The sequence below is a fragment of the Onychomys torridus genome, chromosome 11 (assembly GCF_903995425.1).
Source record: "Onychomys torridus chromosome 11, mOncTor1.1, whole genome shotgun sequence".
Lineage (NCBI taxonomy): Eukaryota > Metazoa > Chordata > Mammalia > Rodentia > Cricetidae > Onychomys > Onychomys torridus.
The window spans coordinates 73,534,281-73,560,437 of NC_050453.1; the positions used below are offsets into that span (position 1 = coordinate 73,534,281).

Here is a 26,157-nt window from a genome sequence, read left to right on the forward strand (position 1 = left end):
TGTTTCTTTCCTTTTTGAGACAAGGTCTCCTTTGTAACCCAGGCTGGCACTGCATAGGTTCTGTATGCCCAGTTCTTAGGATTAGTATTGTCACAGGTTTGTGTTTGCTGGAACTTAGCTTCTGTTGACTGCCATGAGATTGATGTTAGCCTGGGGTACAGAGCAAGATCCTGTCTCAAAAAAAAAAAAAAAAAGCTAAACTAGTGCCAACATCTTAAAACACAGAAATTTAACCCAAACTCTGTTTTTTCTGGTGGTAGTAGTGGTAGTGTGTGAGTGTCAGTGTGTGTGTGTGTGTGTGTGTGTGTGTGTGTGTGTCAGTGTGTGTGTGTATGTCAGTGTGTGTGTGTGTGTGTGTGTGTGTATTTGTGTGTGTGTAACCACAGGATGTTGTCCATGTTTTTTTCAGTTTTAGTTTTTGAGACAGGGTTTCTTTCTCACTGAACCCAGTGCTCACAGATTTGGCCAGACAAGCTACCCAGCAAGCTTCAGGGCTCCTTCTGTCTCTGAGGTCACAGCTTCTGATATGGATATTGAGGATCTGAACTCAGGTCCTTGTGTTTGTGTGGTGAGCACTTTCTTTACTTAGCTGAGCCACTGCTTCAGCCCTGAATGTTCTGGTATTTTCTGGAAAGTTCAGGAAGTCTGGCCATCCCAGGTTGTCTTTACTGTTAGCCAGACACAGGTTAGTGAATGAGAGGACATGGTGGGAGAGGGTCTAAGAAGGAGGAAAAGGGGGCTTTGTCAAACAAGGGACGATGTGATCTGTCTAGAATGGAGCCTCTTGTCAGCTAAGGCGGATATCTTAATAGCTCCCAATCTTAGATTCTCTTGTTATGATCAAGGCCGCCTTGCTTATCTTGCTCCAGACCAATGTTTCTCAACCTGTGGACCATGACCCCTTTGTGGGGGTGGGGTGGGGTGGAGTGGGTGGGTGTGTCAAATGACCCTTTTACAGGGGTCACTTAAGACCATGAGAAAACAGATATTTGTGTTATGATTCATAACCGTAGGACAATTACAGTTATGAAGTAGCAACAGAAATAATTTTATGGTTGGAGGTCACCACAACATGAGGAACTGTATTAAAAGGTCGCAGCATTAGGAAGGTTGAGAACCACTGCTCTGGACTAATAGGTTGGTCAACTTAGAAAGGAATGAAAGCTATTATTGTATCTACAGCATCTCCCAAGGTGACCTGATGCACACTTAGTGCTGTGAAACCAGTGTCTCGACTTGGCTGGTGTGCCATTTTTGAATGAGAGAGCCATGCAGGAAGAGATGAATTGAGATAGCAGCTAATCTGACCCAATTGATGGAAGGTGTCACAAAAGAAGTTCAGTGCTAATTGAACTCATAGACCAAATCAGGCCATGCTTCTAAAGTGAACACCCAAATGGCCTATTCATGGCACGTTTACTAATATATTAATAAACTCCCCTCAGATCTTACTGTGCCGGTAGAGACATCTAAATCATTCTAGTAATGATTATGGCCATTTTTTCCCTTGCATTGGTTAAAAAGTTGTTTGAATTGGGTTATAAATCTAGTGGTCTTAAGGGGTGAGTGACACAGATTTAGTTTATTTGAAGGAAGAAAGGAAAAGGAGAGAAAGCAGTTAAAATTAACTTTGGTGGTTTTCTGTTTGGGTCCTATGACTTCATCCACCTGTAATTGCCTCTTTATAAATCAACAATGTCTTTGCTGCCCACTGCCTGGTCCCTCCTGTCAGGATCACATTCTAGGCTATACATATCATCATCCTTCATTTTTACAAAATCCAAGAACCTAGCGTTCTCAATGGGAAGTCGAGAAAAAAAGCGGCCAAGTCACCATCCATTTCTGCTGTATACAAAGGGATGGTTCGAGGTGTTAATTATTTATTTTTCTCATCACTATAACCAGAACTGCTGACCAGAAGCAACTTAGAAAAGGTTTATTTACCCTTACATTCTGGGAGGGATACAGTCCATCCTCGTGGGAAGGCGCCTCAGCCGGAACAAGGTGTTTGGTCACATTGTAACCACAGAGTGTGTGCAGGAATTAGGGTGGGGTTATAAAACCTCCAGGCTCAAGTTCAGTGATATATTTCCTCCAGAGAAATTCTTCCTCCATTCCACAGCCTTCCCAACTAGCACCACTAGCTTTGCAAACACCGAGCCTAGACATACAAGGCAGGGATGAGTCCCTTCCTGGGATGTGTAACCTTCAGAGCAGTGGTCATGTCTGAGTGTTCTTACCCAGGGATGTTTTTTGAGGGGCCCTTGTTAGTTATTTATTTTGACACTCTTACCCCGCGAGGAACATGTCCCGAACATGACAAATCCACAGAAGAGCTGTTTATTAATATAGGATAGAGGATAGAGGTGACAGGCCTGTGTGAAGCACACACGTGAGTGAGGAGAGCAAAGAAGAGGAGAGACCTGTGCAAAATGGCACTGGCTTTTTAAAGAGTGGGCCGCGCATGCGTACAGGACCGCATGTGGCTACTCTATGTGCATGCGCGTAGATTACATGGCTGTGCACGCTTTACACAACCATGTAAAGCCACAGAGTCCTAGCCACGCGAGATGTTCTGACCTGGAAATGGCTATTTTGAACCGGAAATAATTAGGCGGCCTGCTGGGCAACCCCAACCATGTGAACATGTTGTAATTTTCTATCAGCCCTGAGTTTGCTTTCTGAATGGCAGTGAGGTAGATTTTAACATTTTTATTGTTTACCGTATTATTTCTTTGCATTTATTTTATTTTGGTGTGTGTGTGTGTGTGTGTGTGTGTTCACACTTACGTGTGCACATGAGTGTGTATGTACTCCATAAAACAACTTGCAGGAGTCACTTCTCTCCTGCTATGTGGGTCTCAGGGATCAAGCTCTGGTTGTCAGGCTCGGTAGCCACCGAGGCATCCCACTAGCTCTTTTTAATTGTTTGTATGTTTCTTCATTGAGACAGGGTCCTATAGTTCAGGTTAGCATGAAACTTCCTTATGTAGCCTGAATATGGCCTTGAGCTGCTGATCATCCAGCCTTTGCCTCCACATTCTGGGAGTCTAGGTGTATACCACCAAACCCAGTTTATATGATGCCCTGGACTGAATGCAGGACCTTGTGGATGCCTGGCAAGTGCTCTTAATTAACAACAGAGCTTTACACACAGCCCCTATCATTTCTATTTTTTAAGGACATTAAATAAAATACATATTTACCTATATGATTGCCCATCCCTCTTTGTGCAGGGAGAGCCTGAAAGAGCACCATTGACCAAGAGCTAGACAGCACATGATATTCAGACATGGCACGAGGCACTAACAGCTCAGGGGGTTTCTGAAGGTTGTGTGTTGTATGCTAATGAAAACCATTTCTATTCCTAATGGTCTGGTGCTATATCAGGGAAACAGGTCAAAGTAGAAATGATTGAGGGCCCTGCCAGTTTCTCTTGAGATTATCTTCCATTTAGCAAACAGCTACATTATCACATGGACATTCTTTGGGCATATATTACAGCATTTTTAAAGAAACCATATTTAGAAAGAGAATGTGAGCCGGGCGGTGGCGGCTCATGCCTCTAATTCCAGCACTCGGGAGGCAGAGGCAGGCAGATCTCTGTGAGTTCGAGGCCAGCCTGGTCTCCAAAGTGAGTTCCAGGAAAGGCGCAAAGCTACACAGAGAAACCCTGTCTTGAAAAACAAAAAAAAAAAAAAAAAAAAAAAAAAAAAAGTGAACATGTGATTATCTGATCATTTTTGTCCCTTCATTTATCAGAATTAAAAGCTTTACACTTGCAGTGACTTACTTCTAGAAAAGTGTTTCAAACAGCAGACTGGGACCCACCTGTCTGCTCCTGGCATGTGGAATCAAAACAAACAACAATAACAACAAAATTAAAATACACAAAAGGGAGTTGGCCCTCTGAATTAATCTTACCCTCCCTTCTGGGCTCTAAACTAAAGGTAGTAAAAGCATCTAGATAAAGATTAAAATACAATATTGAGTTAGTTGGATAGTTTCATTGGTAACATGCAAAGGAGCCTTAAATCTTACTCAAAAAGCCAGGTACTGTAGCAAGTGCCCTTCATTCCAGTGCTGGTGGGGAGTGGGGGGAGAAACAGGCAGATCCCTGGGACTTCTGGCCAGTCTCTCCTGCATGTTGAGTTCAAGGCCAATAAGAAACTTGTCTAACTAAATAAAATAAAAAATGTATATGTGCCTGAGGAGTGTCCTCCAAGGTTGGGCACTAGCCTTCCACACATTCTTGCAGACACATGCTCACATGCCCATGAACATATACCTTCAAAGTACACGATAATGTATAGTAATCCCAGGTCAGTCTTCAGCATCAAATAAATAAATATGAGAACACACCACAGTTTTGCTATTATAGATCAGAACTGGAAGATGTGACTTGGATGTGGACTTCTGCCCTTAGCTGACCTAAGTGATGCCTAGGCAGTCACAGATAGGCTTTGCAATGAGGTACAGACACCCTGCTCACTTTCAACAAGACAACTGCAATGTAGTGTCTGTCTAGTGGTCTTCCTGCCATGAGATATAGTCCTCTCCCAGAAGCCTCTAACAAGGCAGGAGACTGGTCATTCTGCTTGCGTCCCGGGAAATTGATTATATGTCCTGCATGACAGTAAGTCAGAAGAGCCTTCCTTTTATAAACCACTTGATTTGTTTTGAAATCCAGGTACATGAAACCCAAACATTGGGCAGTTTCTTATGTAGTTTTGGCTTTAGGACCAGTAATCAGAGTCTGGCTTCAAATCTGCCTTTGGTCTCCACACTGAATGCATTTTAATGAGCACATATTCTTGGAGCTGACTTTGTGAACAGAGCTTACCTTTCCTTACACAGTTAAATACTGGATGTTGTGCATTAAATGATCGAACTAACTTGCCATTAATCACTTGGAACATTAGCAGATAGGCTGTCAAGATGAATGAAATGGGGCTAGGGAGACTGCTCTGTTAGTGAAGTATTTAGTACCCAAGCATGAAGGCCTGAATTCAGATCCTTAGCATCCATATGAAAAACCAGGCAGCCTGTAATTCCAGTGCTGGGAAGGCAGAGACAGGAGACTCCTTAAGGCTTGCCCTCAACTCTATGTAGGGGATTCACCAAGCTCAATTCAGTGAGAGACCCTGTCTTCAAAATTGAAGGCAATTGAAGAAGGCATCTGGTTCACCTTGCACCTCTACACTCATGTGTGCATGCACACCCACCATACATGTCACATCTACAACCAACATATGCAAAAAATGGGTGAGCTTCATAAGCTTTAATGTACTGTATTTATTATGATTTTAATCCCCTGCCATATGTGAATAGAAACTAATAGAAACGTAATCACATTGCTGAGGAATGTAGGTGTGTAGTCACTTGTATGTGGAAAGGAGTGAGGCAGAAGCTCATCTGTCACAAGGAGTCAGGTGAAGCTGGTATGGAAGAGTTCATGCATTGTGAATCCCTTATGGCTCTCTCCAGTATAATTGCCTTCAGTCTCTCTGCTCCTTAGAAGGGTATGCCTACTGGCTTACAGGACTTACTGCACAGTAAGACTTTGAAAGGGTATTAGTGGTCATGAAGACGCGCCCATGTACCTTGGAAAATACGAATATTAAAGCATTTTCAGAAGCTTAAAGTATTTGGTTGACATCCTCTTCTCCAATATCTAGGCACCTGACCATTGTGCTCACTGAAGGCTTGATGGCTGTTCTCCTTTTGAAATCAGCTGTGGAAGTATTTGTGGTTACCAGTCAGTTCTAAAGAGAGTACTTCCAGGATTATAAAACACCACCACAAGCTCAGGTTATATCTTGGGCCAAAATCCATGTGTGTATATGTATGTGTGTGTGTGTGTGTGTGTGTGTGTGTGTGTGTGTGTGTGTACACATGTGTATGAATGCATGTGGAGGTTAAGCACTGACCTCAGTGGTCTTCCCAGTTACTCTCTACTACTCTCTACCTGGCTTTTATTTAGGTACGAGGAGTCAAACCTGGTCCATGTGCACAGTAAACATTTATTGACTGAGCAATGTCCAGAGCCCCCAACTTCTGATTCTTTAAGGAGATAACCAGCCAGTCTTGGAGACAGATTATCCTGTAAGCCAGTAGGCATACCCTTCCAGGGAGCAGAGAGACTGCCTCTTAAAATATTGAAATAGATCCCATTTTCTGTCTCATTAGATAGGAACAATAGGGATGATCAAGAGAACATCTAATAATTCTCATTATTCTGACTGTATATTAGAATCTCCTAGGGAGATTCTATTTGAAATGTCTCTGTTTGGGCCACACCCAGATGAACTGAATCAATATCTTTGGCATATTTGAACCTCTACCTTTTAGAAGGCAACCAGGCGAGTCTTTAAGGGGGTTAGGGGTTGAAGGGCAGGCTGTGCGTACTTGAGCTAATTCATTGTTTGTGTGTCCTGAGGGCTTGGGCTGCCAGCTAGGCTGACCCAAGACTGCTGTGTTATTTGGGAGACTTGACCTTGGCTTTATGAATTACAGAACAAGTGATCTTAGCACCTGGTGTGTGACTGCTTAGTTCTTCTCCAAAGATGACAGTTCATCCTGGGGTGTCTGGGGTCCTGAGGCTGCTGACGCTGCATGTGGCGTGTGGAATGACATTCGGAGATGGTGAATCCATTCTGAGGTCTAAGTCTGATAGCCCTCTGATGGCCATGTTGGGGCATGTGTGTGTCTTTGTGTGCATGCACGTATTTTCTCTCACATCAGCTAGATTTTAACCTGGTAATCTTAAACTAGTCTGGTTTTTGGGGTGGCTGGCTAGCCTTTTCTACAGACAAAACACTCTTGGTGTGGGCCAGCACCTAGCCTGGCTTCTCTCTGGATAACACAGGAAGGTCCTCCTGTAGGATGCCTAGTCATTGAGCAATCATTCGTTAATGGCTTTCCTCTTGACACTATTGTTTCCTATAGTTAAGAAAATTGTAATTCTTTTTGTGATGGTTTTCTTTACTCTGGAGACATTGGGGCTTTGACATTCATGTGCACTTTTCCTTCCTTCCTTCCTTCCTTCCTTCCTTCCTTCCTTCCTTCCTTCCTTCCTTCCTTCTTCCTTTCCTTCCTTTGGGGTGTTTTGAGACAGGGTCTCTCTGTGTAACAGCCCTAGCTGCCCTGGATCTCACTCTGTAGACCCAGCTGGCCTCGAACTCACAGAGATCTTCTTGCCTCTACCTCCGGAGAGCTGAGATTAAAGGCGTGCACCACCAGGCCAAAACTGTAAATTTACTTAAAACATTTTTTTTTGCCCTTCCCCTCCCCCATTTCCTTTTGTAACTTGATTGCATGTTAGGTTCTTGGGTATAAACTTTGCAGATGACAAGGTCCCCTGCTGTCTCAGAAGGTTGGGAAGGTTTGCAGAATTCTTCCGGTTGCTGTGGTTTCACACTGTGTGGGTGGGAAGCTCTGTCAAATGTGAATAAGTTTTGGTTCTTGTGAGTGGGACTCTCAGAACATGGGGCAGTCACAGATGACAAGGTAGTCACAGCTTCCTGCCCACCCTTGTTCTCTCTCTCTGCTGTCCACTTTCTGGTAAGATGTGTACCCAGGAGGCCCTGTTGGAGAGACAGGATATTCACTCAAGTTTCCCTTCTCTGTCCCTTCCCTCTGTAAGTGGAGACTGTAAGGATTATGTCCTTAATTAGGTCACCAGCCTGCGACGGCACCCAGCCTAAAAAGTGGGCATGCCCTCTGTGTGTTCTTACTTTTTCGAACTCTCTCCCCTCTGGGCTGTCTCTCTCTCTCTCTCTCTCTCTCTCTCTCTCTCTCTCTCTCTCTCTCTCCCCACACACACACACTGCCTCTCCCAATAAAGCTCTAGAAAGGTAACTATGGCTTGTGATTCTTCCAATACCGATACATCCAGCACTCTCCCCCATCGTGGTGGCCAGCCACAAGTGCTGCCGCTTAACCAACAGAGACCCACCATGTGAACGGCTGCGCAGGGAGATGGGAAGGTGTGTTCAGGATCTTTGGAAACATTGTATTTGATTTTTAAGTTACGTTTATTTATTTGTGTTTGGGGTATATGTGGCAGTCAGAGGAAAGCTTGCTGGAGTTGGGTCTCTAATTCTACTCTAAGGGTCCTGGCAACCAAATTCAGGTTATCAGCCTTGGAGACAAGGATCTTTACCCACTGATCCATCTGACTAGCCCCGAAAGCCTACGTTAAACAAAATATAAAGCATTTGTGGACTTTCTGGAACCTTTGAAAAATCCTTTGAAGCACAGTGTAAAAACCAGTAGTTTGGTTCTCTAGGCTCATCCCTAGTCATGCATTTTTTAAAGTGCTCTCTGGTTCTAGAATGTTCTGCATTTTAGCCATAGGCGGAATAAAGCTTTGAATCAAAGATCCCCAGGTGTTTTCTATGTTTAGGGCCTTTGCACCATCTCTGCTGTCATCTCTGTGGCTGTCCTTGTATGACAGTGACAACCAATAGTGTCCATAGATGGCTCCCTTGCTTCTCTGTTCTGTTCCTATGTTTTATATATGCTGTGTGTGTGTGTGTGTGTGTGTGCGCGCGCACACACGTGCGCGCGTGCATGTGGAAGCCAGAGGCCAGCCTTTGATGCTGTTCCTTAGGTTCCGCCTCCTTATTCATTGTAAACTGTATTTGTTACTGTGTGTGTGCGCTCGCACACACTACACGGCACACATGTGGAGGTCAGAGGGTAACTTTGTAGAGTCGGATCTCTCCTTCCACCTTTTCCTGAGTTCTGGGGATCACATTCAGGTCGACATGCTCACAAAGCAAGTAGTTTATTGCTTGCCCATCTGTCTCCCTGGCTTCCTCATTTTTTGTGATGGGATCTCTCACTTGCCCTGAGCTCAGCAATTTGGCTAGGCTGGCTAGGGAGTGAGCCCCAGGGCTCCATATGCCTCCACTTTTCTGTGCCAGAATCAACACTTCTGGCTTTTTACCATGGGCTCTGGGGATCGAACTTAGATCCTCATGCATTCAAAGCCATCTGAGCTGTCCCTCCAGCCCCAGGATTCTTTACCTTTTGGGACCTCACAGAGCCTGGAGGAAAGTTGAAGCAAGGCTGTGTTGCTGACTAGTAGGTAAATTCCTCGGAATTCCCCTTAGTATCTAAGGAGGGTTCTGTTATTCTGGGGCCAGGGAGGATTTGTGCAGGAGGTGAGGTTGAGGAAAGACACTGGAAGTGTGGGTGTGGGTTGCAAGGCGAACAGAGGCAAGCGCAGATGGTTTGGGAAATCCTGAAAGTTACTGGAGAGAGTGAACATAAAGACCGGTCTCTTAGCCAAGGTTGAAGATAGGTAGGAACTGATTCGGTACACCGTTTGAACAGAGTGTGAAATTGCCTGAGTTAAACCTGCAAGTTGTACAATGTTGTTGTCTATGGGACTGGTGGGGCTCTGGGTTGGCGCTGGCTTCACTGCTGAATGAATGAGCCTCTCTAGCTTTATCTGTCCTCTCTAGGGCCAGGAACTGATAAAGGACACTGGACAGTTGTTTGAAGGACCTGCTTGATCAGTGTAGTTCTACTGCTGTGGGCTGGGCTGTTTTCTGAACAGTCCTCTGTGCCTAGGAGCTACCCGGAGCAAAGCCTGTGAGGTGGCTACTGAGGTGTAAGAGTGGCTATGTCTGGGGAACTGGAGGCCAATGGCTCCATGAATGTTCTGCCTCTAGCCTGTGGTCAGCCTTTGTACAGTGTGGTCTTTCTGGACCGTGAAGGGCGGAAGGAGGCTGCTGAAGACCCAGGGGGCCTAACTGGAGCCCAATCCCCACCTTCCACTTTTGAGGGGCTTTCTTTCTCATTGCCCCTTTGAAAGATGGTTCCCACACGCTACCATCCTCCCAACATGTATAATGCATTGCATCAGTATAGTTACAGTTATTTCTCTGCAGTAGTTACTTCCTATGGCTAATACTTGGCAAGAAGTATCATTGGAGGTAAAGGTTGGCTCACAGGTTAAGAAGGAAGGGATCCAGTCCGGCTTGGGAGGGAAGGGGGGGTGGCAGGAATTCAAGGTGGCTGGTCACATTGTTTATGTAAACTCTAAGAGAAATTTGAGAGCAGAGAGGAAACAAAGCCAGCTCCGAAACCTCAAGGCTCACCTCCAGTGACCCACTTTCTCCAGCAAGGCTCCATCTCCTGAAGGTTCCACAACCTTTCAGACAGCACCACCAGCTGGGGACCCGGTGTTCAAAGACATGAGCCTGTGGGGGCCATTTTTTATTAGAACACATCGGCCTCATCACAACCTATTTTAGATATTGTAGGTCCTCCCAAGGAACCCTGCCTACTTGAGATACCACTTCCAGCCATCCCCGCACCGTCCTCCCTCCCTCAGCCCTAAACAGCTACTTGAGTGTTCCTGCCTTTGCCTATTTTAGAAGTTTTGTGTAAATGGGACCGTGTCCGAGACTTGCTTAGGCCCTCAAGGTTCAGGTCCCAAAGAGGATGTGTGGAGTTGGTGGGGGGAGAGGGAGGAGACAGTGGAGGGGGGGACAGAGGGGGGGAAACGGGACACGACACATGACAGACATGATCTGAGGGTAGAACCTTTAATTGAGAAAAGATTACACCTCTATACTGTATAGTTGCACATAGGATTAAACAGATGAAAAGGGGGCGTGTGAGCTGAGGTGTGGCTTGAGATCTGAGGTTGGGAATGTAGCCTTGACCTTGACAACAGGCACCAGTCCAATGTTAAGGAAAGGGCAACAAGTTCCTCTTGCCAGAGATCAGGAGGAGCGCTCTAGCAAGAAGGAACTTCCCTCAGGCCCCCAAGGGAATGGAGACCCTTATCCACATGCCTGAGCTTGGGAAAGGACTTCTGGGGAGCAGACACTACATTGTAATTTAAGAGCAAGTTTCCTTCCTCAAGGGGACAGGCAGAGCTAATGTGTCCCCTGTCTTAGTCTTACTGTAGGGCATGTTCCCTTCATGGGCTCCCAAAGGGAAGGTCCTGGTGTCTTACTCCTTCCTCTTTATATCATACCATTCTGATTTCTCTATACAACCAACCTCTTGCCCTTAATCAAGCCTCAGGCTCTGGATCTGAATGTGGGCATTTCACCCTTGGGACCAAGTAGGTACAGTAAATCTCTAACTTTCCTGTTCTTTGAGGACACAGTGGAATTCCTGGTTCCATGGTGGCAGGGATTTTTTTTCCTAAAGAATTACTTTGTTTTCACAGGCTACCATTGTATACATTTTTATCCTTTACCAAAGCCTGCACAAAATTTCCCAAAGGGTAAGACATTGATATTGAGAATCATTAAAAATGAAAGTAAAAAGGTGCTGGAGAAGTGTGGTCAGCAATGTTGAAATGCTGGAACTTGGTCAAGCAGCAATGGTCGCCATGTGGTCCACGCCAGGACCATATAATGCACAGGTTCTAGCCACCTTTTCTTTCTCACTTAGCAGACTGTTCTTGGGTCACACATGTAGCATCATTGATTTCTCCCTTTTCTATCTAAATACTACGGTTGGAATATTCCTTTCTGGCTTGCCAGTTGAACAGGTCATTTGTGTTGTTTTCATTTTGGTCTATTGTAAAGGATTAGCTATGAACATTTGTGTACAAGGTTTTCTCCTTTGTGGTTTTTTTGAGACTCTGTTATGAATTATGGATAGGGAACCCCAAGGTTATCCTGTGTGTGCATGCAGGGAAACATGCTGGGCAGATGCATGCCATGCAGGCATGGCACTGGTGGCAGTGGCCGATAGTTTACAACCCAGACGCTGCATCCATGTGGAGAGTTTATTATAGTAGAGAGATGAAGAGAAAGATAGGAAAGAGACAGAGGAGAGAGAAGAAGAGAGAGGTTGAGGGTGCACAGCTCACGGAAGGAAAAAGTAGAAGAGAGAGGAAGGGGAGCTTTTCCTTAGAATGAGGCTTTTACATCAGGATGCAGGGCAGCGCCAAGGGGTGGGATTTCAAGGGGTGAACCAGAATATTAACAATAGTCTCACTATGTAGCCCTGGAAGGCCTGGAACTGGCTTTGTAGTCCATGCTGATCTCAAAGGCTCAGAAAGAGACCCATCTTCCTCCTGAGTGCTGGAATGTGTGTACCCACCACCTATGGTACATTTTTCCCCCAAGACAAGGTTTCTCTGTGTAACAGCCCTGACTGCCCTGAACTTACTTTGTAGACCAGGCTGGCCCCAACTCACAGAGATCAGCCTGCCTCTGGCTCATGATTAAAGGCATGCACTACCACCACCCTGCTGTGTTTTGTTTTTAAATGTGTGAGGACATCTTGCTTTCATTTTTCTAGCTGGAATTCCTGAGCAGAGAATGGCCTGTAACTCCCTGTGCAGGCATTTGAGGAGCTGCTGGGCTGTTTTCCACAGGGTGCGCCATTTTCCTTCCCTATTCACAGTCTGCAGGTTCTACACTGACATTTGTTGCCCTCTGTATTTCTGTCACTACCATCCTAATGGTTGCAAAGTAGCATCATATTGCTTCTGTGGTTTATGTTTCCCTTTTCCCCAATGATTAAAGATATTGAATGTACTGATGTGATTTTCTTCTTTTGTTTTTAGAACTGACATGTGACCTTGCCAAAGATTTTACTGTTGGAAGGAAGGAAGGGAGGGAGGGAGGGAGGGAGGGAGGGAGGGAGGGAGAGAAGTGGGTGATACTAGCCTTTAAGGTGACTGTTTTGTTTTGTTTTCCTTTTCTTGTGTGTATGTGTGGGCCATGCATATTTATGTGTCTGTAGGTGCACATGCATGTAGAGACCTGAAGTCAGCCTCTGGTATTGTCTCTCTGGAGCCAACCAACCATCTTTTTAGATGCAGGGTCTCTTACTTGCCAAGTAGGCTAGGACTCAGGGATCTGACAGTTTCATTGGCACTGGGATTCAAAGCTCACCACCATGCCCAGATTTTTATGTGGGTTTTGGCATATAGAACTCAGGTCTTCATGACTGCAAGGCAAGTACCATTCTTAACTGAGCTATCTCCCTAATACTGTAAACAGACTTGCTGCAAACTTTCTTAGCTTGAATGCCTGCTTTCTGATCACTGTTGGTCTGAGCACTCTCCATTGTGTGTCTGTTACTGCTGATCATCAAGTCTTTTCATGGGACCAAGATTCAGTAAGGATGTTGTCCTAAAGCCTGTCAGTATCCTCCTATTACTCTGAGATATGCGTGTATCTTCTCAATGAGACTTCTGAAGTCATAACTTCTATCTTCCTAATGGGAATCACGGAGGTGAATTCTAAAGTGATTCTCTGTGTGTGCTGATAGTTTCTGTTACTTCACAATGTGCATTCTAGGAGAGAAAATGCCATTCCTGGAAATTCTATAGTTAGTTATGATGAACCCCTCATGGGCTCTGGACTCCAAATGTGTACCTCACTGAGTGTCTTGATTCTTTCCTGTTGCTGTGACACAGTTCAGTGAATCAAGCTTGGCTCACATTCTATCATGCTGGAGATACCTAAGTGGCAGAAGCCTAATGCAGCTGATTGTGTCACATCCACAGTCAGGACTAGAGAGCAGTGAATACTTGCTCATTTTCTCCACTTTATACAGTTTAGGATCCCAGCCCAGGGAATGCTTTCACCCACAATTAAGATGAGTCTCCCCACATTGATCAATCAAGATAATCCCTCACAGGTATGGCCAGAGGCCCATCTTCTAGGTGAATCTGTATCCCATCAAGTTGAGAGTGAAAATAAACCTCTCACTGAGCTGAAATAATTTCACCTAAGCTGGCTTAGCCATCACGTAACCCAAGAACATACCACATTATTTTAAGGTGTGTTGCTTTTGTTTATTATGTTGCATTTGTTTAACTCTGTGAAGCTGTGTTACTGTGCCTGTCTAAAACACCTGATGGTCTAGTAAAGAACTGAATGGCCAATAGCGAGGCAGAAGAAAGGATAGGCAGGGCTGGCAGGCAGAGAGAATAAATAGAAGGAGAAATCTGGGAGGAGAGATCTAGGAGCAAGAGAAGGAGGAGGACACCAGGGGCCAGCCACCCAGCTACACACCTAGCCATGGAGTAAGAAAGAAAGGTACACAGAAATAGAGAAAGGTAAAAGCCTACAGGCAAAAGACAGATGGATTAAGAAAAGCTGGCAAGAAACAAGCCGAGCTAAGGCTGGGCGTTCATAAGTAAGAATAAGCCTCCATGTATATTTATTTGGGAGCTGGGTGGCAGGTCCCCCAAAAGAGCCGAAAGAGCCCAGAGAGTAAAAAACAACCAACTGCATTTGAGCGTCCAACATGGGACCATAGAAAGCTGATAGCACGGTTGTTCTGACCTTTCCAAGGCAAAGCTTTAGAACCCTCTGACCTTCTACCAAAGGCCTGGTCTTTGCTCTAGTTCTTGCTCTGGCCCTTCCTGTGACTTAAACCCTGTTCCAGCCTTCATCAACCTCATCTTATGGTTAACTGAGGAAGTGGAGCAGGACTTCCTGTCTGAAAGTTTCTAGATAATCTTGTCAGCAGTTAAAGGTCTCTCCTAGAAGAGTCTAAGAAAATTACCAGAAGGCCCTCTTTTGGGTATGGTACTCTGCTAACATGGCCTGGGAAAGTCCCCCTCAGATCTGAGGTGATTAATGAGAGTGGATTATCTAGAAGGAAGTACTGCGTCCTGTACTGAGGGGATGGCGTTCAAAGTATTAGCCCTCTGAGGGTGGGAGCTCCATCTTGCTCACATTCAGACCCCAGGGCTGGGGGTAGCAGGTACTCAGTGTGTATGTACTTGAAAACCACATAGAGAAGGAAGGAGGGAGGGTGCTGTTCCACTGTCCACCATTTGGAAGTGCTGGTGCCCCCCAAGACAAGGACATGTAGCCATAAGGTACTTTATTGTGCCCCCTGTGGTCATTGTCTGCCTGTTTATCTTTCTTAATTCCTTTCTTCCTTTCTTCCCTCCCTCCCTCCGTCCCTTCCTCCCTTCCTCTTTCTCTTCCTCTTTCCTTCCTCTCTCCCTCCCTTCCTCCCTCCCTTTTTCCTTTTTCTTTCTTTCCTTCCTCCCTCCCTCCTTCCCTCCCTCCCTTCCTTCTTCCATCCTTTCTATTTAATGTAGTGTGAGTGTGCACACAGGTAGGGTATATGTGTTCACACATGTATGCATGTGCATGTGAAGACCCAGAGTTGATGTCACTCCACTTGATTTATTGTGGCAGAGTCTCTCAGTTGAGCTCAGAGCTTGCCAATTTATTTATTCTTAGCTCACCAGCTTGCTTGGGGATCCCCTGTCTCTGTCTCCCAAGTGCTGGGGTTACAGGCGGCTGCCACACCTACCTAGCTTTGCATATCTGGTCCTTGTACTTGCACAGAACATATGGTCTTTACCCACTGAGGCATCTCACAAATTTCCCTCCCTCCCTCCCTTGTTGAGGGAGGATGTCCAGGCTAGCCTGGAACTCCTTATGTAGCCAAGGATAACCTGAATTCCTGACCCTCCCACCTCTCCTACCGCTGTGCTGGGGATTGAAGCTAGACTTTACACATGCTAGAAAGCATTATACCAACCGAGCGAAAGCCCCAGACCTGAACAGTGTCCTTCTCTGAGCAGGTGCATGTAGGTAGCCCTTGACTTGTGATCATGTGACCTAAACATTTGAACTCCAGAGTGGTGTGAGAAGCTATGTCCCCATTCTGCTTTCAGTTTTCAGTGTTGTATTCAATAGATTACTTGAGATTCATACTTTGTTATGACATAGGTTTATGTTAGGTGACTATGCTCAACTGTAGGCTAATACAAATGATCTGAGTATGATTTGAAAAGGCTAAGCTAAGCTGCGATGCTTGACTGGTTTAAATACAATTTCCACTTAATGATATGTTCAGCTAATGAGGGATTTTTTTAGGACATCATCCCAGTGGAAGTAGGAGAGTCTGGTTATTTGTCCAAAGGGTTCCTTAAACAAGACATGGAGTGCCACTGTGTCAGCTTTCTATCATTGTGACAAAATGCTTGATGCCCTGACTCTGGCTAAAGAGCACATACCTGTGCATACCTACCTATCAGCCTGTCTGCAGCCTCTGCTCAGGCCCTCCTTGCTGAGAAACCCCAATAGAGAGCCCTGTCTGTGCTGTTAGCAGAGTGGAGACTGAACACCTTCACATCGAAACTCTGCCCTTGAACTTTTCGTTTTGTCTCATGACGGCAGTGAAAGTGAGAACCGCAGAGAAGCTGCCAGCCAGCCGGGTGCCTTTGGGCTTCCTGTGCAGCAGGCACGCGATCCTGTGATGTGCACCTTTTGCTCCAGATAGCTGGGACAAGGGATTGGGGTGAAGCTCCCCGATGGAACCAGTGCTTAGCATGCACTCTGGCTCCCCGATGGAACCGGTGCTTAGCATGCACTCTGGCTTTGATCTCTAGCACCTCCAACATAAAGCCAGAACCAAAAGAAACCTGCTGTGCCTCTGGTGTCTTTCTCTGCCTGTGCTTGGGAGTGGCACCTGGCAGTCATTTACCCTGGAACACTGATAGTGAAATCCAGCCATGCTTTAATAACAGAAGACCATCTCCTCTTTCCTTCTGAGCACTCTCTGAGGATGCATCCCCTTTCTTGAATACCCCTCAAGCTGTATGGGCAAACTTTGCTCCAAGAACACATGTAATGACTTTCTAAGCTCAAGTTACACATGCACAAAGTACAAAGTGGTCACAGGACTCTCCCTCCCCATGGGTTTTTGCTGACGTCTGGTGACACATCCTTCCATCTCCTCTGTACCTTGCAAAACAAGCTTCCTGTTTTGAACTAGGTCTAGAAGAGGAACAGCCCCGCTACACCTGTGTCCACACATTCTGATGCACACTTCCTCCAGTATATTTGTACAGCTTTATGTGCCTTTACCAGACTTCTCTTCTGGGCTCACGGATCCCAAATTTTAGCCTAAAGTACTGAATCAGCACATTAAGCAGAGAAGTGAGTGGGCATTTCATGGGCTACCTCAGTGCAGTTGCTGGTCCTGTTTGTTGTGTTTTGTGGTGACCACATTGCTAACTGTCCTCCTCCTTCACAGCAGAATGGAAGCCAGGCAAGGAAATCAGCTGACTCAGGAGCCGGAGTGAGAGCCACACACCCTCTGCCCCAGCCTGCACCATGAACTTGCCTTCACCTTCTACGTGTTGAGAGCCAAGGAAGGGGGACACACTCAAGAGAGAGAGAGAGAGAGATGGCTTTCTTTACTCCCTGGAAGTTGTCTTCTCAGAAGCTGGGCTTTTTCCTCGTGACTTTTGGCTTCATATGGGGGATGATGCTTCTCCACTTCACCATCCAGCAGCGAACTCAGCCCGAGAGCAGCTCCATGTTGCGGGAGCAGATCCTGGATCTCAGCAAAAGGTACATTAAAGCCCTGGCCGAAGAAAACAGGAACGTGGTGGATGGACCATATGCTGGTGTCATGACAGCCTATGGTGAGTGTGGTGGCATGGGGGTGGGTTGCTCTGAGGGACCCCCAACGTTCCCACCTGTGGGCTTGTTATGGTTTGAAGATTCTCCGTTTTCGTGGAGGGTGGTTACAGTTGTTTTTGTATGTGTATCCTTTGCATCTTTGTATTTACATGTGTGACTATGGATATGCACCTGGCAGAGGTCAGAGGATAATCTCAGGTGTGAGTCCTTACATTTTACCTCAGTTGCTACAAAATCTCTTGTTGGCAGCTGCATGTCAAGCTAGCTGCCTCTTTAACTTGTGAGGGATTTTCTTGTCTCTGCTGCCCATCTCTGTATAGGCATGCTACTGTAGCTAGCTAGCTTCCTGTAGATTCAGGGCACCTGAACTCAGGTCTTTACACTTGTTCAGCAAGCTGTCCTACCACCTGACCCACCTCCTCAGCCCACAGCTATACTTTTAGAAAGGTAATGCAATGCCCTTTCTGGGGCTCTACGCTCCTGTACACACAGACACCCGCTCTCTCCAGGAGTGCTAGTCTGCACACTTGAGCTCTCTGGATTGTGTTTGCAACCAGTCTCTACTCTGTCAGCATATTTCTAGACTGTGCTCACAGGAGTCTGTTCAGGGAATGCAGACAAACATTATCTGTCCTTAAACAAAATGTAATTAGATACAGTGTAGGGGGACGATGTTTTGGGTGCCATCAAGGTCAGTGTTGAGCTAATAAACGGCCCTGTAGCTTTACTGTTTGATTTCCTGGACTTTATTGCTTGTCTTTAGTTTTGCTCACTCCGAAAGAAATCCTGTGCTCAGTGCTCATTTTTAGGTGCCTCAAATTCTTTTTAAAATGACACACTTAGCTTTCCTAGCCTGCGTAGATCCTCTGGGTTGGATCTGCCCATAGTGACACATGCCTGAAATGTCAACAACGTAGGCAGTTTGTGGCTAACCTGGATTACATGAGACTCTGTGTGTGTGTGTGTGTGTGTGTGTGTTGTATAATGGACTATATGTAATATATATAACTTTTAGATATATAAAATATGTATGTGAAATATATCTTATTTTCTTCTGTTAGCAAAAGTTATGCTTAGTCTAGAAAAGTGGAAGGTGTAAACAGGAAAACAAAAGAGGAAAAATCACATAAAACTATGTTCCATGCAATATCCATAATTAGAATTTAGTGTATATTCTTATAGATTTTTCTATGATGATGATGATGATGTGTGCATGCCCATTCATGTATCTGGGTGCATGCAGCACAGCACATAGTGGAGGTCAGTTCTTGCTGCAGGAAGCAAGAATGTGAAATAGAGATTCAGCTTTATATGATAAAGCTATCCCTAGAAGGATCAAGGAATCCTTCTGGAGGAAAAGTCAAATATCAAGGAGCATTTGATGTTATCCAGCTTTTAATAAATTAGCTGTTTCTTGCTATCAGTTTCTTGTGCACTCATAACTTCTAGGCCATCATGGCAAATAAAGATAGTTTCTCAGACCTAGTGCTGATCTGAAATAGGCATCTCTCCTACAGAGACAATGCCTGTCTCCTAAGCCTAGGAGACAGGTGGATGTGTAGATGCATAGCTTTGCTTCTTGTGCTAATGAAGCTCAGACCCTCCTTTCCCTCACAGGCCAAATGGCATTCCAGAGCAAGTGACTCAGAACAAAGGGGTTTTTGCATATCAGGTGAAGGAGGATAGAGACAGAATTCCTACCTCAGGGCAGAGTCATGTGATGGGAGAAGACAAGAACAAGACAGAGTTTTTGCCTATAGTAGGTGGATTGAGTTAGGTCAGGAGAGTAGGAATGAAAGGAATGGGCGTGGATGGAGGAACTGAGGACAAAGATGAGGAGAGCTTTAAGAACTTAGTTAGGGCTATGAGAGGACAGGAAGAGAAGGGACAGAGAGGAGCTGAGTCTGAGAGCAGAAAAGAAGCTGTGGAGAGAGAGAACTGATTCAGAAGAATAAAGTGAATGGATTAAAGAGTTTTGTATACTTAGATTCATTTAATATCGTCAAAGCTTAGATATTCAGCTGGTTGTAGATTCTTCCCAGACCCTGGGAGAGGACTATTGAGAGGCTGGATCCCCCATAGTCTGCTATAATTTCTCCTTCACCATGTGGGTCCCTGAGATGGACCTCAGGTCATCAGGCTTGGTGACAAGTGCCTTCACTCTCTGAGCCATCTTTTCTGACCCTGATGCTGCACAACTGCACAAATACTTGTTAGTCATCAGATGGAAAACTGAGCCATCAAGCCCAGGCTTCAGTAGGCTCGGTGTTCGGATCTTTTGCTATAGGTGGCATGCTGTGGTGGCATAGAACTGATGTTCTGCTTTATGGTCCAGTCACAGACATGCCTCCAGGATATAGCATTCACATGATGATTAGAACACATGCTGCTAGAGGCTGTGTTTGGGCAGCTGGAGTATAGACACAGGAAATCACATGCGCCACAGAAGCTTGGCTCTATGGGGTGTGTGTCTGTGCAGAGAAGACAACCATGGCTGAGGAGCCCTGGTGATTTTAGGATCAGACTGGCCACATTATCTGCTTTTAATTGATCTCTTCGAGCTTTGTCACAGCAGTCTTGGAGGGATGGCTCAGTGGGCAAAGTGCTTGTCATGTAACCACAAAGACCTGATCTTGATTCCTCAGCACCGATGTAAAAAAAGCCAGGCTTGAACAGCAGCATATACCTACAATCTCAGCACCAGGGAGGTGTGTTAACCAGCCAGCCTATCCACATCAGGAGCTCCAGGCTCACTAAGAGACTCTGTCTCAAAAGCTAATGAGGAGAGGAAAAGAGGAAGACATCCAGCATCAACCTCTTTCCTCCATGTGCATACACACATAAACACTATACACAGACACGAGAGAGAGAGAGAGAGAGAGAGAGAGAGAGAGAGAGAGAGAGAGCGCCCAGCAACAAACACATGAAGTGCCCAACCACACAAGTCATATGACTCATTGACTTGGCTTATGTCGTCCATCAGTTTCAGAGATCAGTTACCACCAGAGAGGAAGGAGTAGCACAGGACGTTGGTGTTGCGTGTGATGTGACCTGTGGTAGATGCTGTCTTAAAAGTTTTAATCCCACACGTACTTTGTTATACCCTTGCTGGGAAAGGACAACTTAGCAGTAATTTCCTCTAATCACAGTTTATCTAACTTTTTCTGTGAGCCGCACAAAAAACATATGAGCTAGATATTTATAGACTTGTGATCTTACTAGTTGTTTTTATTATGTGTTGATAAAAAGCTCAGAGTGCAGGCTTCCCGCATATTCTAGAGAAAATGCATCTGCTCTTAGCATTTGTGTGTGTGTGTGTGTGTGTGTGTGTGTGTGTGTGTGTGTGTGTGTAATATAAAAATAACCCAGGACTGGGAAGATAGTTTACAAGAGACCAGAGGACCTGCATTTAGTCCTCAGAAATCATGTGTGTGTGTGTGTGTATGTGTGTGTGTGTGTGTGTGTGAGAGAGAGAGAGAGAGAGAGAGAGAGAGAGAGAGAGAGAGGAGAAAGCCTGGAAGTGGTGGGGCACACCTTTAATCCCAGCACCCGAGGGGCAGAGGCAGGTGGATCTCTCTGAATTCAAAGCCAACCTGGTCTACAAAGCAAGTTCTAGTATATCCAGTTTTGTTACACAAGAAACCCTGTCTTAAACAACAACAACAACAACAATACACACACACACACACACACACACACACACACACACACACACACCAGTCATCGTGTGCTAGTTGTAAACCGAGCACTAGGGAGGCAGAGACAGCTATATCCCTGGACTTACTGGCCAGCTGACTTAGCCCTTGGTGAGCGCCAGACCAGTGGGAGACCCTATCTTAAACAAACACAGACAAGATGGATGGCATTTGTGGAATGACAGTTGAGGGTTTTCTCTGGCTTCCTCCACATGAACAAGTGTGTACACACACACACACACACACACACACACACACACACACACACACAGTCTTCTGTTGGAATTTCAGCCAAGTGCTTGTCATCACAGGACATTGTATGTCAAAGCTCCTATAAGAATTATTTATTCCAGGGTTGGGGATTTTAGCTCAGTAGTAGAGCACTTGCCTAGCAAGTGCAAGGCCCTGGGTTTGGTCCTCAGCTCCGAGGTGGGGTGAGGGGAGAATTATTTATTCCCACCCATTTCAAGATGAACATCAGCAAAGTAATCATTCATCTTTTCCTTCCTATCAGCAAACAGTGAAACAGGAGTCCTCAGCGAGTCTTAACATGCTTTCCTCCCGCTTAGCTGACATGCCAGTCTAGGTGGTCTTTGGAGCTGAGTTTCTAGAACTTACTAGAGTGTATGTGCTGGAGGTATTTGAGACCATCCTGCTGTGAGGTCCACTGAGACAGGGTTTCCTGGTCCTATTGATGTTTGAGGTTAGAGAAGTCTGTATTTCAGTAAGATTATACTTACATAGTGTCTTAGTTTTATTCCGTCAAAGTTATACAGCACTCTGACCAAAAAGCAGCTTAGGGAACGAAAGGATTTATTTGGCTTACACTTCCAAACTATCATTGAGGGAAGTCAAGTCAGGAACTTGGATGCAGGGACCATGGAGGAACACTGCTTGCTGGGTCACTCCTGTCTCGATCCCTGGCTCCCTCATGTTCTCATACTTGGGTAGCTTAATTATATAGCCCAGGACCTTCTGCTAGAAATAGTTCCACCACGGTGGGCTGGGCCTTCCTGTATCAGTTAAAAGATCAAAACAGTCCCTCACAACAAGCCCAGAGAGAGAGATACTTGACTGAAACTCTTGTCAGGCCATGACAAGAGGCTGTGTTATAGGCTGTGTTAAGTGGACAGCTAACGTTCACTAGCACACATGGTACATTTCTAGCAGAAGATACCAGTAGCCTCTCCCTAGCGTGACAATAAAAAATATCTCCCGACAATAAAGGTATTCCAACGTAGATTACTGACATGTGGTTTTGATTTGCTTTTATTTTGATTTTGGAGTCATGAGTTTGGTCACCTCGCTGTTTCTTTGGTTTAGGGTTTTGCACATGAGCACTAAGGGATGGGGTGATATTAGCTAGGATGTGATCTCGTGCTAATCCTGAGAAGCTGGAGAGACATTCTGGTGGCCCCCACTTCTCCTTTAACTTGCCGCCATCAGTGCCATTGACAGATGGGCAGCTCTGGAAGGTGGAGGCAGGAGGATCAGGAGTTCAAAGTCGTCTTTGGCTATGTACAGAATTTTGGAGGCCAGCCTGAGCTACATGAAATCCTGTCTCAGGTAGCTGCTGAGACTCGGGATCCTGTGTGACTTAGCTGGGCTGTATGGGTCATCTGCTTGCAAGCTCTGGCTTATCTGCTACAGACACAACCCAAGTTGGTGTGCTTGGTAAACATGTGCCCTGGAAGAATGAACAATTGATTCTATGTGTGTAGGATCCAGGTCTAGCTTAAAAGGATCCCATTAGTAGACTGAAATAAACTCTTCATCTAAGAAGGGATTTGGTTGGAGAGAGAGAGAGAGAGAGAGAGAGAGAGAGAGAGAGAGAGAGAGAGAGAGAAATGGGATATGTGTGAAAATTACCAGAATGAATTATGTACATGTATGAAATTGTCAGATAGCAGGAAAATGAAAAAACCTTTCCCATATTGGTAGAATCAGAGGATCTTGGTATACTATAAATAGATCTTTGATGTTTGAAGTGTTTTAGTAGTTGGTTTTAGATGATTCCTGATTCTTTAGAACCTCTGCTTACAGATCCTAGAACAGCAGTGTTGGTCAAGGCTTGGCCTATGAGCCAAATTCAGACTGTTGTGTAGTGGTTTAAATAAAGTTGTATTGGAACATGGCCACTCACATTGTTTATAACAGAGTCAATTACTTAGAACCATGACGGTATCAGCATTCATTTTACACAACTTCCGAAACATTCCAAATCCATCATTCTCCAGTCACCACAGCCCATTCTCTGGTCATGCCCTTTAAGGATTCAGCAGCTACCCAGGATTCCTTCGATCTGAAGCAGTCAGCAACTTACAGCTTGTGGCCGCCGGATCCTCCTTGCTATCCAGTTTTGTTAAGAAAGTTTGTGAGAAGACAAGTGCATTAGTTACTGGAGGAAATGATGGACACTCTAGCCAAGGTCATATACATCCAGGCCTCAGCCTAGTTCATTGTTATTTTAACATAAAATATATGTGAAAGGAATTCCATGTCAGCATCCTCCCACAGCACAGATGAATTGTTCTGGAGTTCTGATTTGGGCATGAGAGACTTCAACCCCTCTTTGTCTCTTTGCGATGAAGTCCTCATTCCCACTCTCATCCCCAAAGTTTTTCCTGTCTGTCTATCTTGCTTCATTTCGGTTCTTAAGAAATAAGAAATAGATAGCAGAATGAAAAGAGACTTCTGGACTCCTCTGGGGAGTTGGTCATTCAGATGGGCTGGAAGGTCCCCAGTGCAGAACAGTGAGAACATTCATCCCTGGAGTGCAGAGGGTGTTGGCTCCTGCCTCCTAGCCACACCTGCTTGTCCCAGGCCAGCACAGTATGGGCTGTGCCTGTTAGGGCATCAGAGATGCTGTCATTCACTCTAGTCAATGCTGTTCTTGTTTCTGAGGTGACCCAATCTGTCTCTGGCTGCTTGACCTAAATTCTCATCCCCAATGATGATCTCTTATCTAAGGCCAGACCTGGGGGCCACGTCAGTTCTCTTGTTTTGAAAACGCAGCACAGTGAGATTCTCTCGGTAGTCCAGCTACATCTTAGTGACTCTGTCACTGGAGTACCTAAGCTCCTAGCTCAGACTGACACAGCCTTGAGCCTCTCCTGGCTACCTCCCACCCATAGCCCACTTCCTGCTGCCCGGTTTATCTTGGTCTCCAGGCTTTGTGTCCTGTCTTGTCTTGGACTGCCTCGCTTCTGATTGCTGAGTTTTGTAGGCCTAGGCTGTCCACTTGACTGGCTTTCATCCTTAGAGACTGCCTGTAAGGGCCCATTTTTGCTGGCTGGTGTGTCCCAGCAGCTGTCTAGGCTTTGAGCATATGGCAGGGAAAGGACTTTTCCGCTCTTGTGGTTACCCTATGCTTGATAATTGCAGGACCATGTCAGAGGGCAATCACTTCTTCCTTGAAAAATGGCAAAGGGGAAATTTGGTTTAAAAAAAAAAATGGAGGACCTAGAGAGATGATCCAGAACTGGGCAGTGGTGGTACATGCCTTTAAAGAGGCAAGCAGATCTCTGAGATCAAGGCCAGCCTGGTCTACAAAGCTAGTTCCAGGACAGCCAGAGCCATATAGGGAAACTCTGTCTTGAAAAAAAAAAAAAAACAAGAAAAAAAAATGTGTTTTCTGTTCTACTGGCTTCCTCTCTTGGGTCACTCACAACCACCTGTAACTCCAGCTCCAGAGGATTTGGTGCCTTCTGGCCTCTGAAGGCACCTGTGCTCGTGTGCACATACCTACACACACACACACACACACACACACACACACACACACACACACACGTAAATAAATAAATAAATGTCCCCGAGGAGAAGACACCTCTCCTGAAGTGTATATTTTATTTTATTTTGATTAGCCTATAAAATATTAGATTTAATTTTGGTAATTTTAAAAACAGAATTTGTTTTTGCTGATTCTCCTCCCCTCTCTTTTCCCCCATGCTTGTGTTTCTCTTTGTCCCTTCCATCCCCCTACCCCACCCCACCCCAGCCTACTTTCTACCTTCATGTCACCTCAGTCTGTTGCCCTCCCCTACCCTCAGCACCTTTGTTTCCCTTCTCATGATCCCCTTTCTGGTTTCATAGGCTGTACTCATATGCACAATTCACATCTACACATTGATAGATAGATAGATAGATAGATAGATAGATAGATAGATAGACAGATAAACAGATATAGATACACACACACACACACACACACACACACACACACACACACACACACATTAAAAGCAAGGTTCTGAGCTGGCGGTGGCCCACACCTTCAATCCCAGCACTTGGGAGGCAGAGGCAGGTGGATCTCTGTGAGTTCAAGGCCAGCCTGGTCTACAGTGTGAGTTCCAGGACAGCCAGGACTACACATAGAGAAACTCATCTTGAAACACGGCTAGGCTCTATGTACGTGGGAGGACGTGTAGTATTTGTCTTTCGGGGTCTGCCTTACCTCACTTAGTACAGTCCTATCCAGACCGCTCACTTTCCCACAATCTTCATTTGTCTTTATAGCTGAGTCAAATCCCATCGTGTACACATGCCATGTATTCATTATCCACTCACATGCTGATGGACATCCAGGCCAACGCCTTGCTTGGCTGTTGTGTATAGAGCAATAATAAACATGGGTGTGCAGGTGTCTCTGTAGTAGAATAAAGAAAGTCCTGAGAGTTTGTATGTAGCTGAATGATGAAAGGAGGGATCTAGTGGGGAGGTTGAGGCACAGCATGCCCAGCAGGAGACAGGTGCACACCAGGGAGACTAGCAGGCCTACCTTCTGTGAGGGGAAAGGTCCAGTGTGAATGAATGAATAGAGGAGAGGGATGCTATGGAAATGGATGCTGGGGGTGCCCCTGGTACCCCTTGGAGAGACAGGGTGGGGTGCGGGCAGAGGAGGCACAGTCAGGTGGGGGAGTCAGCTCTGGGCTTTGATCGGCCATTTAGACTGAGCAGCCTGGGTATTAGCTCTGAAGCCTGGATATTGATATCTGGGGTGTTGGCTGCAGCCAGCACTGCACATCTCCAGACGACTTTCTGAGCTGCCATTCAGATCTTTTACAGCA

General features: G+C 45.5%; 1 protein-coding gene across 5 annotated transcripts in view; it reads left to right on the plus strand.

Annotated features, from left to right (window-relative positions):
* The window catches only part of Mgat5 (alpha-1,6-mannosylglycoprotein 6-beta-N-acetylglucosaminyltransferase), a 274,469-nt gene that overhangs the window by 78,121 nt on the left and 170,191 nt on the right, over positions 1–26,157 (plus strand). For 3 of the 5 annotated variants that reach the window (XM_036202892.1, XM_036202891.1, XM_036202894.1), the window contains one exon: positions 17,005–17,395. In XM_036202892.1, the coding sequence (XP_036058785.1) occupies positions 17,155–17,395 (241 nt within the window). In that variant the 5' untranslated portion in view covers positions 17,005–17,154. Of the gene's footprint in view, positions 1–17,001; positions 17,396–26,157 lie in introns of all 5 variants that reach the window. The other 2 variants (XM_036202890.1, XM_036202893.1) reach the window with 1 other exon arrangement.